The sequence below is a fragment of the Electrophorus electricus genome, chromosome 18, assembly GCF_041902795.1.
Source record: "Electrophorus electricus isolate QZ-2024a chromosome 18, ASM4190279v1, whole genome shotgun sequence".
Taxonomy (NCBI): Eukaryota; Metazoa; Chordata; class Actinopteri; order Gymnotiformes; family Gymnotidae; genus Electrophorus; species Electrophorus electricus.
Genome location: NC_137514.1, coordinates 16,267,195 through 16,287,500, shown reverse-complemented (window position 1 = coordinate 16,287,500; position 20,306 = coordinate 16,267,195). Strand labels below are relative to the sequence as shown.

Here is a 20,306-nt window from a genome sequence, read left to right as displayed (position 1 = left end):
AAATCTTGCTCATTTTTCATTCCTGGCCCTAGTTCTAAAATGCATTTAATCTGATCTGTAACATTTTCTGTTTTCTAATCTCAAACACTTTACTAGAGTATCTGCACATATGTAACTTTATAACACCATTTCCACACCACTTCTAAATTCAGGTTATTACAGTATGACCACAGTGAGCAGCTAATTATTATTTTAGAAACATATTCATCATTTAAATTGCTATGCATTCTAGGTTTTAACCAGCTCACTATTTAACATAGCAGAATCAGTGTAAGCACAGCTGTCTGAATGTTATTACCAAATCAGTGTTAATGCTGCATCAAGAATAATCCACTACTACAATGACATGGTAGTAGATGTGAATGTGACTGGAGGGTTCACACATTAGTGCTGTTAGGAATAGCCTAGCAACTAAAAATATCTTAAAAGTATCACTTGTGTGTTTAGATACTAATCGTTAATGAAGATGGCAGAAGATAGGCTATAGTCTCTAACTGTAAAAAGAGGCTTCTAATTACTTTTTTTCAGTAAAGTGGATATTGTATGATATTGTGCAGCAAGGTAAAGTGAGTTTCTTTTTGCAAAATTATTTTCAACATGCTTTCATATACCCAAAACAGCATTGCAAGACCCTTGTCTTCTAACATGTATATCAACCTTTTGATGATGCTATCATATGCTCCATTCCAATCCATACATTACCATTTGGGGTATTGATATATTAGTCTCATTTTTAATTTGCTTTGTTTAGCCTTAATATACTTGCATTTTAGAGCGTGATGCAAATAATTTATCCTGGAGTAAAACTCTGTAATTTAGCAGCAAGTAAGAGTTGGGGGAAAAAAAAAAAAAAAGAAATCTGTAAAATTGCAATGTAAATATATCGTGTAATGATGGTGTATAAGTACAAAGTAAATATGCCCATACACTGAGAAATGCTGGGTTCAGACTACGTGATATTTTGTCTTTCACAATGGTTATGATGTCAGATTAGGTGATCATAGTGGCATGATTTCTGTATCTTTATTGGGATACTGACAACACTGCATGTTTGATGCCAAAAGTCATGTGTAAGTTCATAGATCATTTGGTAGGAGGGTCAAGAAATTGTCTATCATGGCTACAGAAGCGCTAAGTGTGATGCTGGAAGTTTTGAGTTTAGAAAAAGAAAAGAAAACAAAGTGAAATGAATGTGAATCCATTCCTGGGTGTCAAAAAGAGGACAATATGGGCTGTCAAGTTCTTTCAAAGAGAAGTTGAGACATGTCAAAAACATTGCATAAATGTAGCAGTATCATCCTTCTTTCTATTTGCTGAGTTTACATTTCTGTACCAGACAGCAATCTGTCCCACATCACAAATGATGTCAGACTAGGTGAGAAAACAGAAAAAATTCTGCAATGCTCCGTCTTTCAGAGTGCTGTTGAACGGGTAGTGGCACACTACAAGACCTATTCCTCGTTCCTGATGCTCATAATTGGGTAAGATGCTGGACATTTGACAAAATCAGGCTGTTTAGTCTGAACCCTGAATAGGTGTAAACGGAGAAAAAGACAGAAAACCTACAATGGCAACAAAAGCTACGCAGCTTGGCCCATCTAGTCTTGGAATTCTAGTGAACAGCACTGTGCTTTTAGCTTCTTGTGTAGTGCATGCTTATTCAACTTGTTCACTAGTGTTTTTGACAGGACCTGCTATGTTGTGGATAGGCAGGTTATTGGTACTTGTTGCATCAGTGCTTCTGCATCAGAGAGTTCTGTGTTGACATCAGTACCTTTGCTTGTGACTCGCTGGCTGTTTGTATATGTATTTTTGTCTTTTATTTTTCTTTCAGGAAAGGCGTCCACGGAGCAAGCTTCCACGTGCCCTCCGAGGGCTAATGGGTGAGGCTAACATCCGCTACGCACGAGGAGAGAAGGATGACGCCATCCTTATGTGCATGGAGATCATCCGTCAGGGTTTGTTCTTTCTCGGGCTTCAGTCACATGTTTCCTAATTCTGGATGCAGGCTCCTAAAACTAATGTTGTATACACATTTGATTTATTGAACGGATGTAAAAAATTGTGAAATGTGTGTTAAGTGAGTAGTTTAAAATCTGAAGGTAATTTACTCATTCATGCGTCATGTCTTTGCATAAATTAATAGGGCTTACTTAGTTTGTAATGGAGTCAATTTTTTTCTGGTTACGAAACAGATTTATGGTCAGTAAAGTTGTGGCAAAAGTTTTGAGACTGACAAATTTTGGTTTTCACAAAGTTTACTGCCTCGGGTTTTTTTTTTAGATCCTTTTGTGAAATGTTTATACAGTATGATGTACAATTTATAAGCATTTCATAAGTTTTTGTTTGTTTGTTTGTTTTTACTTTTTATTGACAAATACATCCAGTTTAAACAAAGACTTGATGTTTATAGTGTTGACCCTTCTTTTTTTAAGACTTCTGCAATTTGCCGTGGCATACTGGATATCAGCTTATAGGCAAAATCTTGACAGATAGCAACCCATTCTTGCCTAATCAGTGCTTGGAGTTGATCACAGTTTCTGTGTTTTTGTTTGTCCACCCTTTTTTGAAGATTGACCACAGGTTCTCAATGGGATTGAAATCTGGGGAGTTTTCTGGCCATGATCCCAAAACCAAAATTTGTCTCAAAACTTTTGGCCACAACTGTACAACAGGACTGAACTCGGGAAACGGGCCTGAGAGTGTACAGTCTAGAAATGTCACATACTGAAATATGTTAGTATTAAAGGGAAATGTTGAGTCACTTGTGCTCGGGATTTGATGATCTCCTCCTCTGGCATGCTCCCAGCCCCATTGGCATATGAGCCTTTCTCCACACTGGCGATGATCTATGAAGACCAGGGTGACATGGAGAAGGCATTGCAGTTTGGACTGATTGCAGCACATCTGAACCCCAGTGACTGTGAGGAGTGGGTCAAGCTAGCTGACATGTCCCTGGAGCAGGACAACATTAAGCAGGCCATCATATGCTATACCAAAGGTCGGGGTACTGCTCTTCTGTAGTGCTGTCACTGGTAAAGTTAGTCCACTACTTTCCAAGCATCTGTTGGTGGGTCAAGACTCTGTCTTCAGTCTGCAACTATGTACCTTTTCGTAGTAATTTCAATATCACTACTGATTAATTCAGAGTAGTTACTGAATAATGTACCCAAAATGTCAACTATTAAGTATAATACAGTATTTATTACAATACTATAAAATATTTGTGTGAGGTGTACAAAAAATTGTTCTTGAGCATTTATTTATAAATGACTAAATAAATCTTGCTTAAAATTGTATGCCAGCCTTTAGCCATGTTACATCAAAGGTTCACAACTGTATTTTTTAATGCAGTCTAAGACCCACCACAGGATAAAGGTTTGCCAGTATAGCTGAAATATGTTATATTTGCCCTCATGAAGCCCTAGTTGAAAGGGATGATGGGAGCGCTGACCTTTTGAGAATATAAATAGATGCGTGTTAATGCTGCTACATTGTAATGCTAATCTGTGCTCTGTGATTGTGTTGCATGTAGCGATTAAGTATGACCAGAGTAATGTACGCTACCTGTGGGAGCGCTCCAGCCTCTATGAGCAGGTAGGCGAGCACAAACAGGCCATGGATGGCTACCGCCGCATCCTCAGTCTGCTGCCCCCTACTGATGGGGAGCACTTCATGCAGCTGTCCCGTGACATGGCCAAGTAAGACATGCGCTCTCTCACACTTACAAACACAAACATGCAAGTTTTGCGGTCCTCAGTCATCTATTTCTTGTCCAGTTAAACGTATGTGTGTGTGTGTGTGTGTGTGTGTGTGTGTGTGTGAGATTAGGAGTTACTATGAGAGTAATGAACTTCCTTCAGCTATCGGTGTGATGGAGGAAGCCCTGATGCGTCACCCTGAGCTTGTCACACACGAATGTGTTAACATGGCGGCCGAGCTTTACGTAGCCAACCACCAGTACAGTAAAGCCTTAGAGGTGATAAACACTTGTTTGTATAAGTATGTGGAAGGTGATACATTTCATGGCATGTACTTTGTCATAAAATTATTTGTATAGACTCACCCTACTGTGCTGTGTGCCTGACTCAGGCCCTGGTTACATTCTGTGGCATTGTGCTGGAGAGAGAGGTTGATGGTCAGGAAGGCATGGAGCAGACTGAAGGGAGAACCGAGGAGGAGGAAGTAAGGAAGAAGAGTGATGAGAAGAAAGATGTGCTAAAAGGTGAGCCAGCAGAAGAGAGAAGGGTGAGGGAGAAGCCTGCAGAAGAGAGAGGGGTGAGGAGGAGACCAGAGATGACATTGTTTCTGCCAGAGAAATAAATTCTTAGTTTCCTCATTCCATAATCTACAGGGGCATACCTAGTTTGCTGAAGACACGACCATCAAAGTTCAAATTTAAATCCTCAGTTTTGATGACTGTTGGAACCACACCTGAGGCACCTTGGAATTAGACTAGTGTAGGTTGAATAGACCTGACCTGGTTCTTCCTCTGTAGGACCGATTCTGGAGGTGGGAGTGCCTGATGACATTCCAGTAGATATCAGGGTGAAGCTCATGGTATGCCTGATCCACCAGCATGTTTTCAAACCCCTGGATGTGAGTGCTTCATATTTACATGCAAATGTGTTCTTGTGAGTAATGCATACCAAACATTTTACTTAATACACCCAACCCAAATATACAAACATAATTTAAAAACAATTCTCCATCCATTGCAAGAAATTATCCAACCTCTGTTACTCTCTGCTTGCAAAACCCAGTCCATGTTAAAATTGGCACATCTCATTATAATAGCATTTTGGGCTTAACCTTAACAAGAAATAAGGCTAAATCTTGTTCAGAATCTTTATTTGCCAAATACCAGATATTTCTTGACATGGCTTATTATCTTGATGTGCCATATTACACTAGTAATTTTTCTAAGCAAGGCTGTTAAGTAAGACAGGCCCAGTGCCATACTGCTGTTTTAATCAGTGTCACTCTTATTATCCTGGAGCTGCTGACTGACTCAGCTGACTGTGGGGCCTGTCCTGTCTGTGACTGCAGCCCATGCTGACGTCCCTGATGGAACAGAGCCCCGAGGAGCTGGGAGATCTTTACCTAGACGTGGCCGAAGCTTTCATGGACGAGGGCGAGTACACCTCGGCCCTGCCGCTACTCTCCGCACTTGTCTGCTCCGAGCGCTACAACTTGGCCGTGGTCTGGCTCCGACATGCTGGTATGCCACTCGACTGTTGCCTGCCTGTGAACTATTACTGGCTCGTAGCTGCTCAGCCATTTGTTACACACAAATGACTGTTATTTAGTAGCTTTATATGCTTTGCCAATTCTGAAATACTTGTAGTTTCATAGACCAAGATTAGGCCTGTTCATGGATTCAGAATGCTTTTCTATGGTAAACCACCATTGACTTTGTCACTTATTGTACTTTTCCACTGGCATGGTGCCAAAATCCCAAACGGTTCTGCACTTTTCCACCACAAAATCACAGGTTCTTGGCCAGAACTATTAGTACCATTCTGGCCCCAAAATGCTGCTGGGTTGGCACCAACAAAGCTGTGACGCAAGCAGCCGAAGAGCGGGTCGTGTGTGTGTGTATATGTACATTTTTATAGAAGTACAGTTGCCTTGCCCTGTGATAGTGCCCTATGAAGACATGCAATATTGGCAACCTATATGTTTGTGCTTGCATTTACATTTGTTTGTGTGTGCATCCAGAGTACCTGAAGGGACTGTGTTTCTTGTTGCATTTGTGTTTCTACGTGTGTGCCTCCAGAGTGCCTGAAGGCACTGGGCCATGCAGAGGTGGCAGCCCGGAGCTACACCAAGGTGGTGGAGATGGCCCCACTGCACCTGGAGGCACGTCTTGCCCTGGCCACCCTGCAACAGCAGCTGGGCCAGCCTGACCGTGCCCTAGAGGCCCTGGAGCCCATGCACGATCCCGACACACTGGCACAGGACTCTGCTGCTGCACAGCAGGTTCGTGCACTCTCCACAGTCCTGTTCAGTGTAGCTAAATCATCCATTTAGTGAATTATTTCACTTTGCATTATTTAGAAGACTGTTAATATAGCTTGGCCAATTATAGCCATAGGCTACGCCCAAAATTGGGTGCTATGCACTACTTGTAATGGTAGTACATAATATTCTCATTAATGTTGACTACTACAAATTAGTGTGGAACTTTTCGAACACACTTTGCCACAAATCACCTTTGAATTTCATGATGAAAATGTTCAAATTGATATGGTGAGGTAAAATAAAATGCTACTGCATCTGTGCCCTCTAGCATGCGATCTGTCATGATCAAATACATCGCTTGATGGCATCAAATATTCTTAAAATACAGTACAACTGTCAACATAAAATTTCCTAGCACTAATATAAATACGTGTGTACCGATTTTGAGCTGTCTACGTGCAACGTTCATCAGAAATCCCATGCTGAATGCATTGTTTTTTTGGTAAATTTCCACAACAATCATGTCTGTCCTTTTAAATGACCCTTTTTAAAACCTGCTTCCGGTATAAGATTTTGCCATAGAAAATTCAATTAGCATCAACGCAACTGCATGACATGTTTACTAACATTCTATATACTGTTTAAAGTTCTTTGCTTGGTCACATCTTTGTACAAAATAATTTGTTCCTTTCCTTTGTAACACAAAATCCACAAGCCTTTAGTTACCAAAAAATGCATGTTACTCATGTAGAAACACTCTGAATGGAATGAGAAGACCTTTCTTAGATTCCGTGGTTGCTAAAATTCGTAATCCGGCTACAAATTATGAGTATAGATGAGAAAGCATACCATTTTCTCTTTAGTATTACAGCATTTACAGTATTTTCCCCAGCATAACATTTACCCTAATAGCAATGAAGCTAATATTGTTTAGCTTTTAACAATGAAGCTGTAATGAAGCTAATATTTTTTTAGTAATTTGTTGAACACTGTTGTGATGTTTTAGCAAAACAAACTGAGCAATTTCAGGAATATGCTCAAAATCGTTCACTTTTTTTGACAAGACCCTGATGAAATGTAGAACATAACTGAAAATGAATCTCCAGCATCCAAATACGTTATTTACCCCCCCCCCCCCCCCCCCCCCAAAAAAAAAAAAAAAACCAACAAAAAAACAAAAACCGTTAATTTTTGGACATTGACAGAGGAGGAATTAGATGAGCTCATATGGAACCTAAATAATGGAAAAATAAGCCTGGATGTGAGTGGATGTCTTCACCTAAGTGTCTACTTCAATTTAAATCCTGAATGAACACTGTGCTATGTGTACAATTTCAGATAACTAAAGTGTTAAAGTGAACAAATACAAATTATTCAAAAATTAGCTTAAAACTGGATGTGCATTTAGGGGTTAAAATGCCTGTAAACATTTTTAGTTTAACATTTTTTAAAAAAACACAGATCAAAATGTCTTTTAGCGTTTTGACAAAGTTGACAGTATAGCTATTCAAACAACATTGCTCCGGCTAATCAAATAAACAAAATAAATTCTGGCATCTTTTTCTCATTTTGCTTTTGGTATGTATGCACGTTAGGAGCTGAAGTTGTTGCTGCACCGCTCCACATTGCTCCGATCTCAAGGCCGAACTGAGGATTACATAGACACTCTGCTGACCATGTTGTCCATGCTGCTCAAGGTTTATCCCTCTCTCTCCCTCTCTTCATTTTTACCTCTTAGAGACAAAGAAAGGGAGCTCAATCTCAATTTTTCATTTTTTTCAATTTCTTATTTCTATGCTAAAACTTGAAATAGATATTAGAGATTCAAAACTAGTGAAGTACATTCTATATACACTTCATGTACTTTGACTGCTAGCCATTTCTCTCATATTTACCTCACCTGTAGGTGGCAATGGTGAGAGCTCAGGTGTGTCTGATAGCTAGCACTTCGTCTGGCTGCAAACACGTGTGCCTGATAAAAGTGTCACGCAGCAAGCTGTCTGAAATCGAGGACCAAGAAGCGGCCTACCTGGATGTGACGGGTAGTTATGGTTTCATTGCTTATGTCCATTAGTTCAATGAGGAACCAGCATATCCACTGTATTACTTCCACACTGCTTCTGCATAAGATGGGATGGGTTGTTAGTACTTCAGGGAGAAAAGTGTGGATTTTTTAAAGTGTGTAGTAATCTGCTACACTGAAGAAAGCTCTTGTGGTTGTGGTATAAATGTGTTGAATCGGGTGTATTTGGGCAAGCACATCACTGAGTCTAGGTGGTCTCTTTCCCTCCAGAATTGTAAAGACCAAAGCCCCCCACTCCACCAAAGTAAAGCAATAGAGGAGCACTGTCTCTGTGTGATGATCTGCATTTCTGTGGTAGGTAAGACAAGCGTGTTGTCACGGGAAGACTGGTGGAAGCTGTTGCTGTGTTGCCTAACGGCGCTGTGTGAGGAGCAACGCTTTGGCGAGGCTGAGCTGCTTGTCGACTCCTCGCTGGAGTTCTACTCCTTCTATGATGACCGTACTAAACGTGAGGAGCTGGAATACTTGGGCCTCTCTGCTGCCTTCCTGGACCGAAACTTCCGGAAAGCCTATGACTACATCCGGTAAATACATACCAACAAGTTTGCTTTAAAACATGAATTTGGTAAAATTCAGTGATTTGTATAAGTTTTAAAAGCAAGGCAATTTCGAGATGTTGCCTTATGCATTTAAAGGTCCAAGAAGACATTTTGTGCAAGTTATTTGCTTAATTGTGTTGACCAAAAGCATAGGCCATGTGTTTTTCATTCTTAAAGAGTTTTAATGGCAGAATTGGAGTTGAGTTTTGCATTGCTGTTTGCGTATGAAATAATTTCCATAATAATAACCCTTTCTAAGAAGTTAGTTCTCTGTATTCTATTGTGTCCAAGTCATGTGGATTGAATGACTAGGACACAGCATATCTTGTTTTTGCACCTTCATTCAATTCTGTGGTTTTATTTACCAGGATCAAAATAATGTGGTTTTCACCAATTTCTATATATGTCTGTTGTTTAGTAAATTTATTATAGTGATAACATAAAGTTGACAAAGCTTTAGTAAAATACATAGCATCAGAAAAGTAAATACATAGCATCAAATATATATTGCATATGTTAGATGAAAATTTCTTGCCTTTGTTAGCTAGCTGGCTATTATTTTACATTGCTTGGGTGTTATCACCACTTGATTTTTTTATTTTTTTCATCACACATTTCTGATGAATGACTGGTAAAATGCTATGCTAACCTAGCTAAGTAACTTCCTGCCAAACGTTTTCCCTGGCATGGAAAATCCAGAATGTTCCTTGGTGTATGCCTGCTCGATAGAGTCAATGCTGCTTTGTTTAGGAAACAAGTTTTGCTATTATTCCAGTGCAATACTTTGTATAAGTAGTTAGACCCCTTGAATATTTTCAGTTTCTGTTACAATCTTTAATTGAAATTAACATAATTGTAATCATATCATAAACCTACTAAACATGTGAAGAAAGCCAATATAGTTAGCAAAGTTATTCATACATAAAATTTTATAAAATTGTGATCGCAAAAATAATTGTATCCACTGCTATGAAAATGCCCAAATTGGTACTGGTACAAATGGTTGTCATCAGAGGTCCACTAGAGTATGCCATCTGTGTGCCATTTAAAGTGTCTCATGGTCTCAATATAAATGCGCTTGGAAAATGGATGGAGCCAAATACAGAACAATCCTTGAAGAAAACTTTTCTAGTCTGCAAGAGACATGAGCAAGAGAGCCATGGTCATGGTATAAGTAAAATATAGCATCCTCGATGTAATGACAGCACTTCTTCACAGCCCATACTACAGCTAAACACTCCTTTTCCAAAAATGAATATCTCAGCTCGGCGCCCCTCAAAGCCCGTGAGGCGTAGACTCTCACGTTCTCCGTCCAGCTGTTGTGTAGAAACAAACCTAACCCAACGTCACTGGCATCTGTCAGTACTTGGTATATGAGCTCACGTCTTGGCTGAACTAGTACTGGGGAAGACTGAAGGGACTCTTTTTCAGCTTCCTGAAAGCCTGTTGGCTCTCCTCTGTCCATTCCCAGCATGTGTTCTATTTCTTCAGTGTCTGCTAGGTAAGGGATAAACTTGTGGTACCAGCCTACCAGTCCTAAGAATCTCTGCAGACCCTTCAGATTCATTGGTGGAGGATATTCACATATAGCTCTTGCCTTTTCCGGGTCTACTTCTACCCTCTGACCTGACACCACATGGCATAAGAAGGTAAGATGGGTCAGGAAAAGGTGACATTTTTTATGTTTGTCAGATTGGCTAGATGTAGTTTCTTAAACACGGCTTCTAAGTGTTGGAGGTGTTTTTGAGTTTGAGAAAACACAATGAGGCCATCGATATAGAGAAAACATATCCTCCGTTTCAACTCACCCAATACTTGCTCCATCAGCCATTGGAAGGTAGCACTAGTATTCTTGAGTCCAAAAGGCATAAACTTGAACTAATATAGGGCTTGCGGTGTAATTGCATCAGTTTTTTGTTTGCTCTGCTCATCCATAGCCACCTGCCAATAGCCACTCAAGAGAACCAAAGTACAGAAGTATGCCGTGCCTTCCATTGATTACAATAATATTGTGTACCAGAGGCATTGGCTGGCATCTAGGCATGTTTTGGCATTCAGGGCATGATAATCTATACAAAAATGGAAGGACCCATCTGGTTTAGGCACTAAGACCACAGGAGCCACCCAGGAAAAGGATAATGGTTATATTATTCCTTCTGCTAGCATCTTCTGGACACTTCCTGCTTTTGTGAGGAGGTCCGGTACATTCCTCTCCTGACTAGCACCTCGTCAGTAGTGTACGTTCGATGTTGCACAATCCTAGAAGATCCCAAATGCTCTGTCCATACAGTAGACCACTTCTGCAGCAGTGGTCTAACAATCTCACGTTGAGAGACAATGTTTTGATGGAACGCTGAGGGTTGCTCTTTCATTATGGCTGTATAAAAGTTAATTCCATTCCCACTTAGTGAAGATGTTCATAGACTGGAACTGATCAATTTTACTGTTGAATGTTATATACTTGTTGTGATAAGGTTGGAGGGTCAGCTTGCTAACCACCAGAAAATCTGGGCCAGCAGAAGAGGTATGTGCAGGTTGTCGTCCATGAGGACATTTTACCCTTTAGAAGACACTGTCTCTCTCTACCATGGAGCCCGTCTTCACAAGCTGGTCCACTGTGGTTACTACTCCCCTTAGACCATAAGCAGGATGAGGATTACAGGCATTTAAAATCCTCCTGACCATCTCATCCATCCCAGGTCACAACTTTAGGCACAGAGCCCTGTAGTCATATGCAAAGTCTCGGAGGCCTTTATTTGGAGTCTGTACTGTTTATGCGGAGCTGTTCCTTGATCTTAGCGGAATAATCCTCCAGCAGAAAATCTTGTAAGAATGCGGTCTGGAACATTGGCCAGTTATTTATCTTGGCTCTGGATGCTAACCAATTCTGAGCAGGCACAAGGAGTACAACATTCAGTGTGCCAAACAGCTCAGAGTAACTCAGAGGTCATAGGATTAAAACATTCTCACATTTCTCTATAAAATTTGTGACATCATTAGTACTGGCCGTCTCTCCGAACTTGGGGAAATCCAACCGAATAGGCGGGGAAGAAGGAGCACTCGTAGGGATGGCACTATAGAATGGTCTCACAGTGGGAATAGATGATGTGGTTGGTTTCCACATGCGGTGAGTCCTTTGGCGAATGCTCTCTATCTGCCCCTCCTACACCCAGTCTCGATGGTGTAGGCAGTCAAAATGACTGAACCTCTTTTATATGTAGGTCCTGATATCCTAAGATAATCTCTCCTTGGAAGACTTCAACGCCTCTTCTCTTACAAGGGAAGAGTCAGCATCTTTCATCTGAACTTCTAACGCATCCATTCTTTCCATAAGCTTAGTGAGCTGTTCCTCCATTATGCCCATGTTATTGTTCTCACCTTCTTGGTTCACTGGATGTAGTGAATTGGATGGCCTTGGTTCGTCTATGTATAGTTGTTCCAACAAACTGGAGACCTCGGAGATGTCGCCATGGGGTTGCCTGCATGTCACATGCCTAGAGAACTCAAGTTCCTCAGCTGCCTGGATGTTAAAAGATGCACTATGCTTTGTATTTATGTATGCAAGTGAGTGCTGGAACAAAGTACAGGCCCACTATCTTAGCTTAGTCTTACAATGATTAAAACCAAGTGATGCGGAGACCCATTTAAAAAAAAAAAAAAACAAAAAAAACCAGACCGGTAATGGCTACAAAATACAACGCGAAGAACTTGAAGACTAGCTGCAAGGTGCATTACTACCATTTAAAAGCTCATTGTACAATCTCTGTACAGGCAACTACTATGAGATGTTCAGTGTTTTCCCCAGGGCTTTTTCACAAACAAAAACAACACTTTCTAGCGCTATTGGGTGAATGCTTTCTCACATATACACAAACTAATGTAAAGATGTTTGACATTGTATAACACCCAATACCAAGCGTATTCCACAACATTCCCTACTAGTAGTTTCATTTCACACATATACAGAACATAATTTTACATGACAGGTCACACAACATAATGAATATGCCAGCAGTAAAAGCATCCATAATCGGGAAATAGTGAGCAAGGTAAACTGGGGGCAGACTCAGCGGTCTCTTTTCCAATTCGAAGCTCACCCAAAGATCCACCTTGATAGATCAGAAAATGATGTTTGTAAATCCCTCAGCAAACACAGTCTATACTCAGTACTACCCCAGGATAAAGGAGAGAAAAAAAATTATCATACACCTCCAGGTATGTTTCCACTGAGCAAAAGTGAAGGGAGAAGATGCGAATGGTTTCTCAAGTGAAATCCAACAACCTGCTACTTTTTTGTCCAAAAATGTTCTCTCCCTGGTTCCTGGGATTCACAGTCACTCCATTCACGATCGTTTTCCCCATTGGGCGATCAGTCCTGGGGTATGTGCTGAACAAACATAAACATTTTTTTACATGTGTATCAACCTTTTTTCCTTTTTTGTTTGTGCTCCTTAGCCACCTGCCAAAGGTACATAGGAGTGGTTCGAAAGAAAGAACCTCATTTTGTTGGAGTGGCCCAGACCTCATTCTGATTTGAGAATCTGTGTAAAGATTTGAAAATGGTCTCCATCCAGTCTGACACAGCTTGAGCTATTTTGCTAGGAAGAATGGGCAAAAATGTCAGCAGTCTATTTGTACAAAGATGAAACATCAACTGACTGAAAGACATGCAGCTGTAACTGCAGCAAAAGGTGCTGTGTCCATGTATTGGATTTGAGGAGGGTGAATTCTTATGCAATGAACAGATTTCTTTAACTAGCTTTTGTCAAAAAAAAAAATTGTTGGTCAGTCAAATGATGAGTCCAATTAATGTCATTTTTATTCAAATTATAAAATACAAATGTAAAAAGGGTAATGGATGAAATGTAAAAAAAAAAAGGGGGTACTTATACAATGCACTATATTCGTACAACTTGATAACATTTTTGCTAAAAGATGGTTAATCATTTCATTAACACATGGCTGCTAAATTGTGGAAGTAAAAAGGGTGTCACTGTTATTTATACGTTTATTGAAATTGGTGACGATTACACAATTGTTAATTAAGGCCTGATCAATAAAAACAGCATTGAAGCATTAGGGTACATTATTATTTATGCATATATCCTATGTCCAAGTCACCTACTCAGTGGTGATGTTCAGAAGCCAGATGACCAGTGATGACCCCCATTTATCTGTTCTGTATAAGCACCTTTTTTGCATTCATCTTTGTGCAATTTGTCCAATTTGCCAAATCTGCCAAAAATGACCCAAAAGCATTATTTTTCCCAGTTTAGGTGTTTTAATGCAGTTTCACTAGAACCTGTGTGTGTTTGTGTGGCTCCAGACTCATGCTGATGGGCAGCGTGGAACGGGCGCAGCTCTGGAACGTCTTCAACCAGGTGACGCTGCACTCGCAGGACGTGCGCCACCACCGTTTCTGTCTGCGCCTCATGCTGAAGAACCCAGAGAGCCATGCGCTCTGTATCCTCAACGGACACACCTCGCTTGTGTCTGGCACATTCAAACACGCCCTCGGTACACCATCACAGCACAGAGACAACTGCTTTCTGCCTCTTTTCCAATTCCACCTGGGGGTCATTTATGGATTGTTTTAAAGGAGCAGTATGTAAGATTTAAGGAGCAAACATAAAATATAGTATACCATGTTTTCCTTAGTGAAACCTATGAATCATAGGGAGTGGGTCCTCTTCTGACAGAGGCCACCATATTTCTAGAGTAGCCCAGAATGGGTGATCTAACTGCTTGCTCAGTTTAGCTTCCTATGCAAGTGTTGCTGCATATTTGGTAAATTATTGTGAAAGAAATTAAAATTTAGTGTTGTCCTGTTGCTGTGAGTCACCCTATAAAGTAAGAGATATTCATTCAAAAATCAGAGCTATTAGATCAGATTTGGCCTGAGTTTTTTGGAAGACTTAAGTTTTAACATCACTGATCTGGCTCGATGGACTGGTTATCTGGCTAACATTAGTAGGGGGCATGCACTGAAAGTTAGAAGAGCAAAATCACCTGAATATGGAAACATCAGAATGGTCAAAGGAAATGCAGAAGCAAACTTTTGGAGTGTGGGGATGACTTGTTGTCCTGTTTCCCCTTGCCGTAGCATTTGTGTTGTACCTTATCAATTTCTAGTTCTGACAGCAGTTACCGCTTGCAGATGTTGGAACATTGAGCTACCAAGTTGTTTTGGAGCTACTACCTGTTTTCAGTGTTCAGACTTCTAGAACACAGATTTACAATGTACCCTTATATATTGACATAAATGCACAGGCCACTGCTTTGCTCTTACCAGAGTCTTCTGTCCACTCTGAACATGCTGCTCCCATCCATCCATCTCCACCACACTACTGGGGACGTTGCTGTTAGACATGTCTCCATCACAGACACAGTTATATTGCAGGATCCATTTGTGCTGTAATCCAGACTCTCAGCTCATCCATTCTGTTTACCATTGTCCAAAAAATGCTGGAACAGGTGGTCAATGTGGGTTCAGCCTTGGCTTAGTGCATAGTTTGCCTCCCTTTCCCCCTCTTTGACCTCAACTCTGGCAGATTTTCTGAGGGAGTTACAGGGCCTTGAAGAAGTATTCATATCCCTTGAACTTTTCCACATTTTTTTCATGTTGCACCTACAAACTTGAATGTATTTTATGTGATAAACGTCTGAACAGCAATTTAAGTCTTGCCACAGATTCTCAATGGCATTTAGGTCTGGACTTTGACTGGGCCATTCTAACACATGAATGTGCTTTGCTCTAAACCATTCCATTGTAGCTCTGGCTGTATGTTTAGGGTTGTTGTCCTTCTGTAAGGTGAACCACCGCCCCAGTCTCAAGTCTTTTGCAGCCTCTAACTGGTTTTCCTCCAGGATTGCCCTGTATTTAGCTCCATCCATCTTCCCATCAACTCTGACCAGCTTCCCTGTCCCTGCTGAGGAAAAGCATCCCCACAGCATGATGCTGCCACCACCATGTTGAAAGGTGGGGATGGTGTGTTCAGGGTGATGTTCAGTGTTAGTTTTCTGCCAAACATAGCGTTTTGCATTTAGGCGAAAAAGTTAAACTTTGGTCTCATCTGGCCAGAGCACCTTCTTCCACATGTTTGCTGTGTCCCCTACATGGCTTGTGGCAAACTGCAAACGAGACTTCTTATGGCTTGCTTTTAAAAATGGCTTTCTTCTTGCTACTCTTCCATAAAGGCCAGATTTGTGGAGTACACGGCTAATAGTTGTCCTGTAGACCGATTTGTCCCTCCTGAGCTGTGGCTCTCTGAAGCTCCTCCAGAGTGACCATGGGCCTCTTGGCTGTTTCTCCAAGTAGTGCTCTCCTTGCCTGGGCTGTCAGTTTAGGTAGGTTTGCGGTTATGCCATACTCCTTCCATTTTTGGATGATTGTCAAAGCAGTGGACATTCACCTAAATTGGCTAGTTTAAAAGCACAGCAAGTACATATTGTTTTGGTGTAGCTTTCTATAGAACCTAAACTGCAATGATCATAGAGTTCTGAGTTCATTGTGAATACTGCTTCAATGTGAATGCCCTTGCAATCATCAGAAAAATTAACTAAAATGGAATGCAGCACGATCCATGTAAAAAAAAAAAAAAAAAAAAGGTTCAACTTTTTTTTTCTTTTTTTTTTTTTTTCTCTCCAACAGACAGGTCACCAATTCCCCAAGCTTACATAATGTTCAATGGCCTTACAAGTCTCTGCATTGCCAGTATAAGCTACTACCTAGAAGGTGACCTCAGCCTGACTGGGGATATTCAATTCGAGCAGTCTTTTATTTTATATATATATATAAAAACTTGATTGATTTGTCTTCTCTCCAGCCTGGGATGTGTTCATGTGTTCATTTCTACTGTAAAGTAACAATATAAACCAACCATAGACTTATAATTATCCTATGATAATTATCCTATCCTGAAGTTTGTGCATTTTAATTATTTAATGAATGCATTTTACGTTGCATTAAACCTGCAACATAAAATGATTGCTGATTTTCTCATGTGTCGGTCTTTCCTGTAGACTGTACTTTTTCCATTAGCTGGTTGTAAATGTAACTGGACAGTTCTGTGCAGTTATGCAAAATTATTTCAGCATCTTTTTTAAAACTTGAAATTTCCTACTACAAAATCTTACTATGCTGCTGAACTTGTATTTCAAACAGCATGTCAATTTTCTTCACAATAATTACCTAATATGCAGCAATATTTGCATAGGAAGCTGAACTGTGCTAAACATTTGAATTCCAGCACTACTTTGTCATACTACGATATCATTGATTGTGCTTGAAGGTGGTGCTGTTTCATAATTCTCTTATTTCATTGGGTGCGTTTGAGGGAGTTTCATGCAACCTTCGAAGTTAAGTAGCCTATAAATCCAGTGCATATTTCTCTGCTGGAAAGGCAATTTAGTGCAATCTAAATGCAATTTGTTGTTTGATAGCATTACAACATCGTCATGGGCACAGTTACCAACACAACTCCCTGTGTCGGTTTTAAAAAATATGTAAGGTACCAGGATTGTAATAAAAAGTAATAGTAATAATAATGATCTTACTTGGAAGATACAACCTGTAGTTTTATAAATTAAATGCCTATACAATCTCTAAATATCTATCTAATGTATCCCCATCACTTAACATGTACACAGTGAGTTCATGGATACTCACATCAATTTGGAAGTAGCTTGACACCTGACTGCCACCCTAGGCAGTCCCTACCTACAGTGGGGTGAGGGATGGCTATCCACAATCTCACCACTATATACGGCACACTGCTCCTTTATAAGAAAAGAATATTGATTTTATATTTATATCTTCAGCTGAACTGATTTGGCTCAATGCTATTGAGGTGTGTGCGTGCGTGCACGCTATATATATTACACTTATCAGCTTGCAATGTCATGAATGTTAGCCCACTACGGTAGCCATGTTTACATTTGTTACACATTATACAATATATATATCTGAAAATACTGCGGTATAAAAATATTTACTAAATAATGTATCTATGATGCTAGCCCATTTTGTTTGAGCTCACATGTCTGTAGTTTGTATACATTTTGACACTGAGAGGTGCACTGATTGATTTTTTTTTTTTGATTGAAGACTGACGGAGTCTGTCCTCTCCTTTCACTCCCATGAATCCATCCAAACCTTTCCCCAAAGCCACTTCCTCCAATGACATGCGTGCCTAATGATTAACCTCTTCTTTCATATTCTGCATGCACAAACTAAATATTTAACAGGCCAAGAAGACTACCTAAAGAACCCAGGGCAGTAACTGAGCCATTGTTTTTCTAAGCAGCTAGTTCAATGTTTGCTATTTGGATGTAAATAGTTTATTTGAAGTGATATTTTAAATAAATTGCTCACGGCCTAAATTGTTTGTTTACTATTTATCCCTGATTTTTTGGGAACAGGTCAGTACATGCAGGCATTCAGGAACCAGCCCTGTAACCCTCTCCACAGCTTGTGTGTGGGCCTCACCTTCTTCCACATGGCTTCCCAGAAATTTGTCATGAAGAGACACCCTCTGGTACTGCAGGTGTGTTGATATGATGTGTTAGACTTTAGGGACTGAAGTTTGTGCGTGTTTGTGTATGTAATGCTGAAATACTATTTGGACAATGCTAAACTGTTTTCTTTGTGTTTAAATCCAACTTTGTCCTGAGTCCTAATACCTGTAGAAGTCATGTGTGAGTGGCTTGTAACAAGCTCCAACACTTTCAGAGCCTCTTTGTGTTTTATTGAATGTCAGTGTCCTCGCTCTCTTTTTGCTTACCTCTCCCCTTTCTTCAGGGGTTCTCATTCCTGTGGCGTTACATGGAGTTCAGAGGTCACTGTCAGGAGAGTCTGTATAATTTGGGGCGGGCCCTGCACCAGCTGGGCCTCACCCATCTTGCCATCCACTACTATGAGAAAGCCCTCAGTTTCCCTCCACTCAGACTGGAGGTGGGTGGAGTAGCAGTTTATTCGTTTGGCTGCCATCAAGGTTTTATGGTAAAACTGAAAGTAAAATGATGAGATGAAAAGAGACTCAAGGTTAAAATCTTAAATTGGACCCAAATCTGAAATGAAACAATGCTTTAACAAAGTGAACATAATCAAAATAATAATTAAATAGTGAAAAACTGTTTCAAGGATAATAATTGTTAAGCATTAAAAGCTTTTCAAGGTAGCGTAGAACCAAAACAGCTAAACAGTGGTGTAAAATGACTAAAGATAGGCCAATACTATTTTAATAACTATTATTTATGCTTGTTGGATCAGCTTAATGTGAATGCTGTGATTGATCAGAACACTCTTCTTGAGTGTCTGAGATTAGTCATGACCCATACAGCCTACAAGCAAGAATGCTGTAATGTTAGTGAGCTCATTTGTAGTCTTCTACTATATCACTATTGCAGAAGCCAGTATTGCAATATCAATTTACAAAAAGACACCTTTATTGTATGTAAAGCTAGTAGCCTTTTAATCCTTTCTGACAAAGGCTTCATTGAAGCTTTAACATGATAATGTGCAGAAACATATCAATTACCCACAACATTCAATCAAGCATGAAACAGTAAAGTAATCCCAGGTAAATAATAAAATGGAAGCCTACAAGCATTCTGTTGTTGGGTCTGATCATAAATTGAATTAATAACCTAATGTTGCTTTATGGTGTTCGATAGTAAGATAAAAGCAGTCTGAAGTCTTAACTCCCTGATAAATAAAAGCAAGTTGCACTATATTAGAGCCTCAAATGCTAGAAATGTAGATCTTCATATTATTGGGGACAATTTAGCACCACCTGCAACTATACAAACAAGAATGTGACAAATAAAAAAACATTTAAATGACTGGGAATGCTACAAAAAATTTTAGAGCTTTAGTATTGGAATATTCCTGTCATATTCATATGGGAAATGGTGCCCCCCCCCCCCCCCCCCCTTTTTTTCTTACTTAAACCACAGTTCTTTATGTGAGACAAGCCAATGTGGAACTATCTTGGTCTTCCTTTGAATGAAAAAAAAAAAATAATAATAAATAAATAAATTAATTACTTTTAAAACTGCTTACTTTACGTTGTAGTTTTGAACTCTGCAAAAACAAATTGTCCTTCATACTTCATCCTTATACTCTTTTGACCTCCCATCACAATTTATTTTTATGAGCCCAAGTCAGACATCATATAACACACTATAGCTGTGCTGTACAAAGTAATAACACTTTTCACTAATTGTATTTGAAGGGGATTGACGACGATCAAGTGGACCTGCGCAGGGAGATTGCCTATAATCTATCACTCATACACCAGTCTAGCGGCAACAAGGAAATGGCGCGCTACTATATCTATACGTATTGTACTGTGTAAGTACCTATATTTTGTAGTGTATGTGCGCGTGTTCATACTCGGAGAACATATCCGTGCAATTGTAAAATATGTAAAATATTCTTTTGTATTGTATTTTTAATAAACATTTGATATTGTCATTGAAAATTGTGGATTACACATAATAAAGAAAATATGTAGGAAATACTTTTCTTCTGCATTCCAATTAAATAGGCCTACTTGATTTGTTAATCGCCTAGTCCGTATAAAAAAAAATCTGCGATGTACTTGTATGCACACGTGGAGTCACCCCAGCATAATTAATGTGTGACATCTATTAAAGAGATGAGCATTAGCCTACCATTTGCTGTGTTATTTTTTTAAAACGAGACGGCGGCCTATACA

The 20,306-nt window shown here is 39.8% G+C and overlaps 1 protein-coding gene across 5 annotated transcripts in view; it reads left to right on the top strand.

The window, feature by feature from the left end:
* The window catches only part of gtf3c3 (general transcription factor IIIC, polypeptide 3), a 23,552-nt gene extending 3,291 nt beyond the window's left edge, over nucleotides 1-20,261 (top strand). Inside the window, exons 4-18 of one of the 5 annotated variants that reach the window (XM_027030212.3) lie at nucleotides 1,835-1,958; nucleotides 2,810-3,001; nucleotides 3,536-3,701; nucleotides 3,832-3,979; nucleotides 4,093-4,225; nucleotides 4,499-4,599; nucleotides 5,050-5,221; nucleotides 5,780-5,982; nucleotides 7,560-7,661; nucleotides 7,871-8,006; nucleotides 8,346-8,571; nucleotides 13,913-14,103; nucleotides 18,007-18,131; nucleotides 18,386-18,538; nucleotides 19,821-20,261. In XM_027030212.3, the coding sequence (XP_026886013.2) occupies nucleotides 1,835-1,958; nucleotides 2,810-3,001; nucleotides 3,536-3,701; nucleotides 3,832-3,979; nucleotides 4,093-4,225; nucleotides 4,499-4,599; nucleotides 5,050-5,221; nucleotides 5,780-5,982; nucleotides 7,560-7,661; nucleotides 7,871-8,006; nucleotides 8,346-8,571; nucleotides 13,913-14,103; nucleotides 18,007-18,131; nucleotides 18,386-18,538; nucleotides 19,821-19,943 (2,295 nt within the window). In that variant the 3' untranslated portion in view covers nucleotides 19,944-20,261. Of the gene's footprint in view, nucleotides 1-1,834; nucleotides 1,959-2,809; nucleotides 3,002-3,535; nucleotides 3,702-3,831; nucleotides 3,980-4,092; nucleotides 4,226-4,498; nucleotides 4,600-5,049; nucleotides 5,222-5,779; nucleotides 5,983-7,559; nucleotides 7,662-7,870; nucleotides 8,007-8,345; nucleotides 8,572-13,912; nucleotides 15,566-15,783; nucleotides 15,934-18,006; nucleotides 18,132-18,385; nucleotides 18,539-19,820 lie in introns of those variants that run through there. The other 4 variants (XM_081701279.1, XR_014118238.1, XR_014118236.1 and 1 more) reach the window with 4 other exon arrangements.
* The last annotated feature ends 45 nt before the right edge of the window (nucleotides 20,262-20,306 follow it).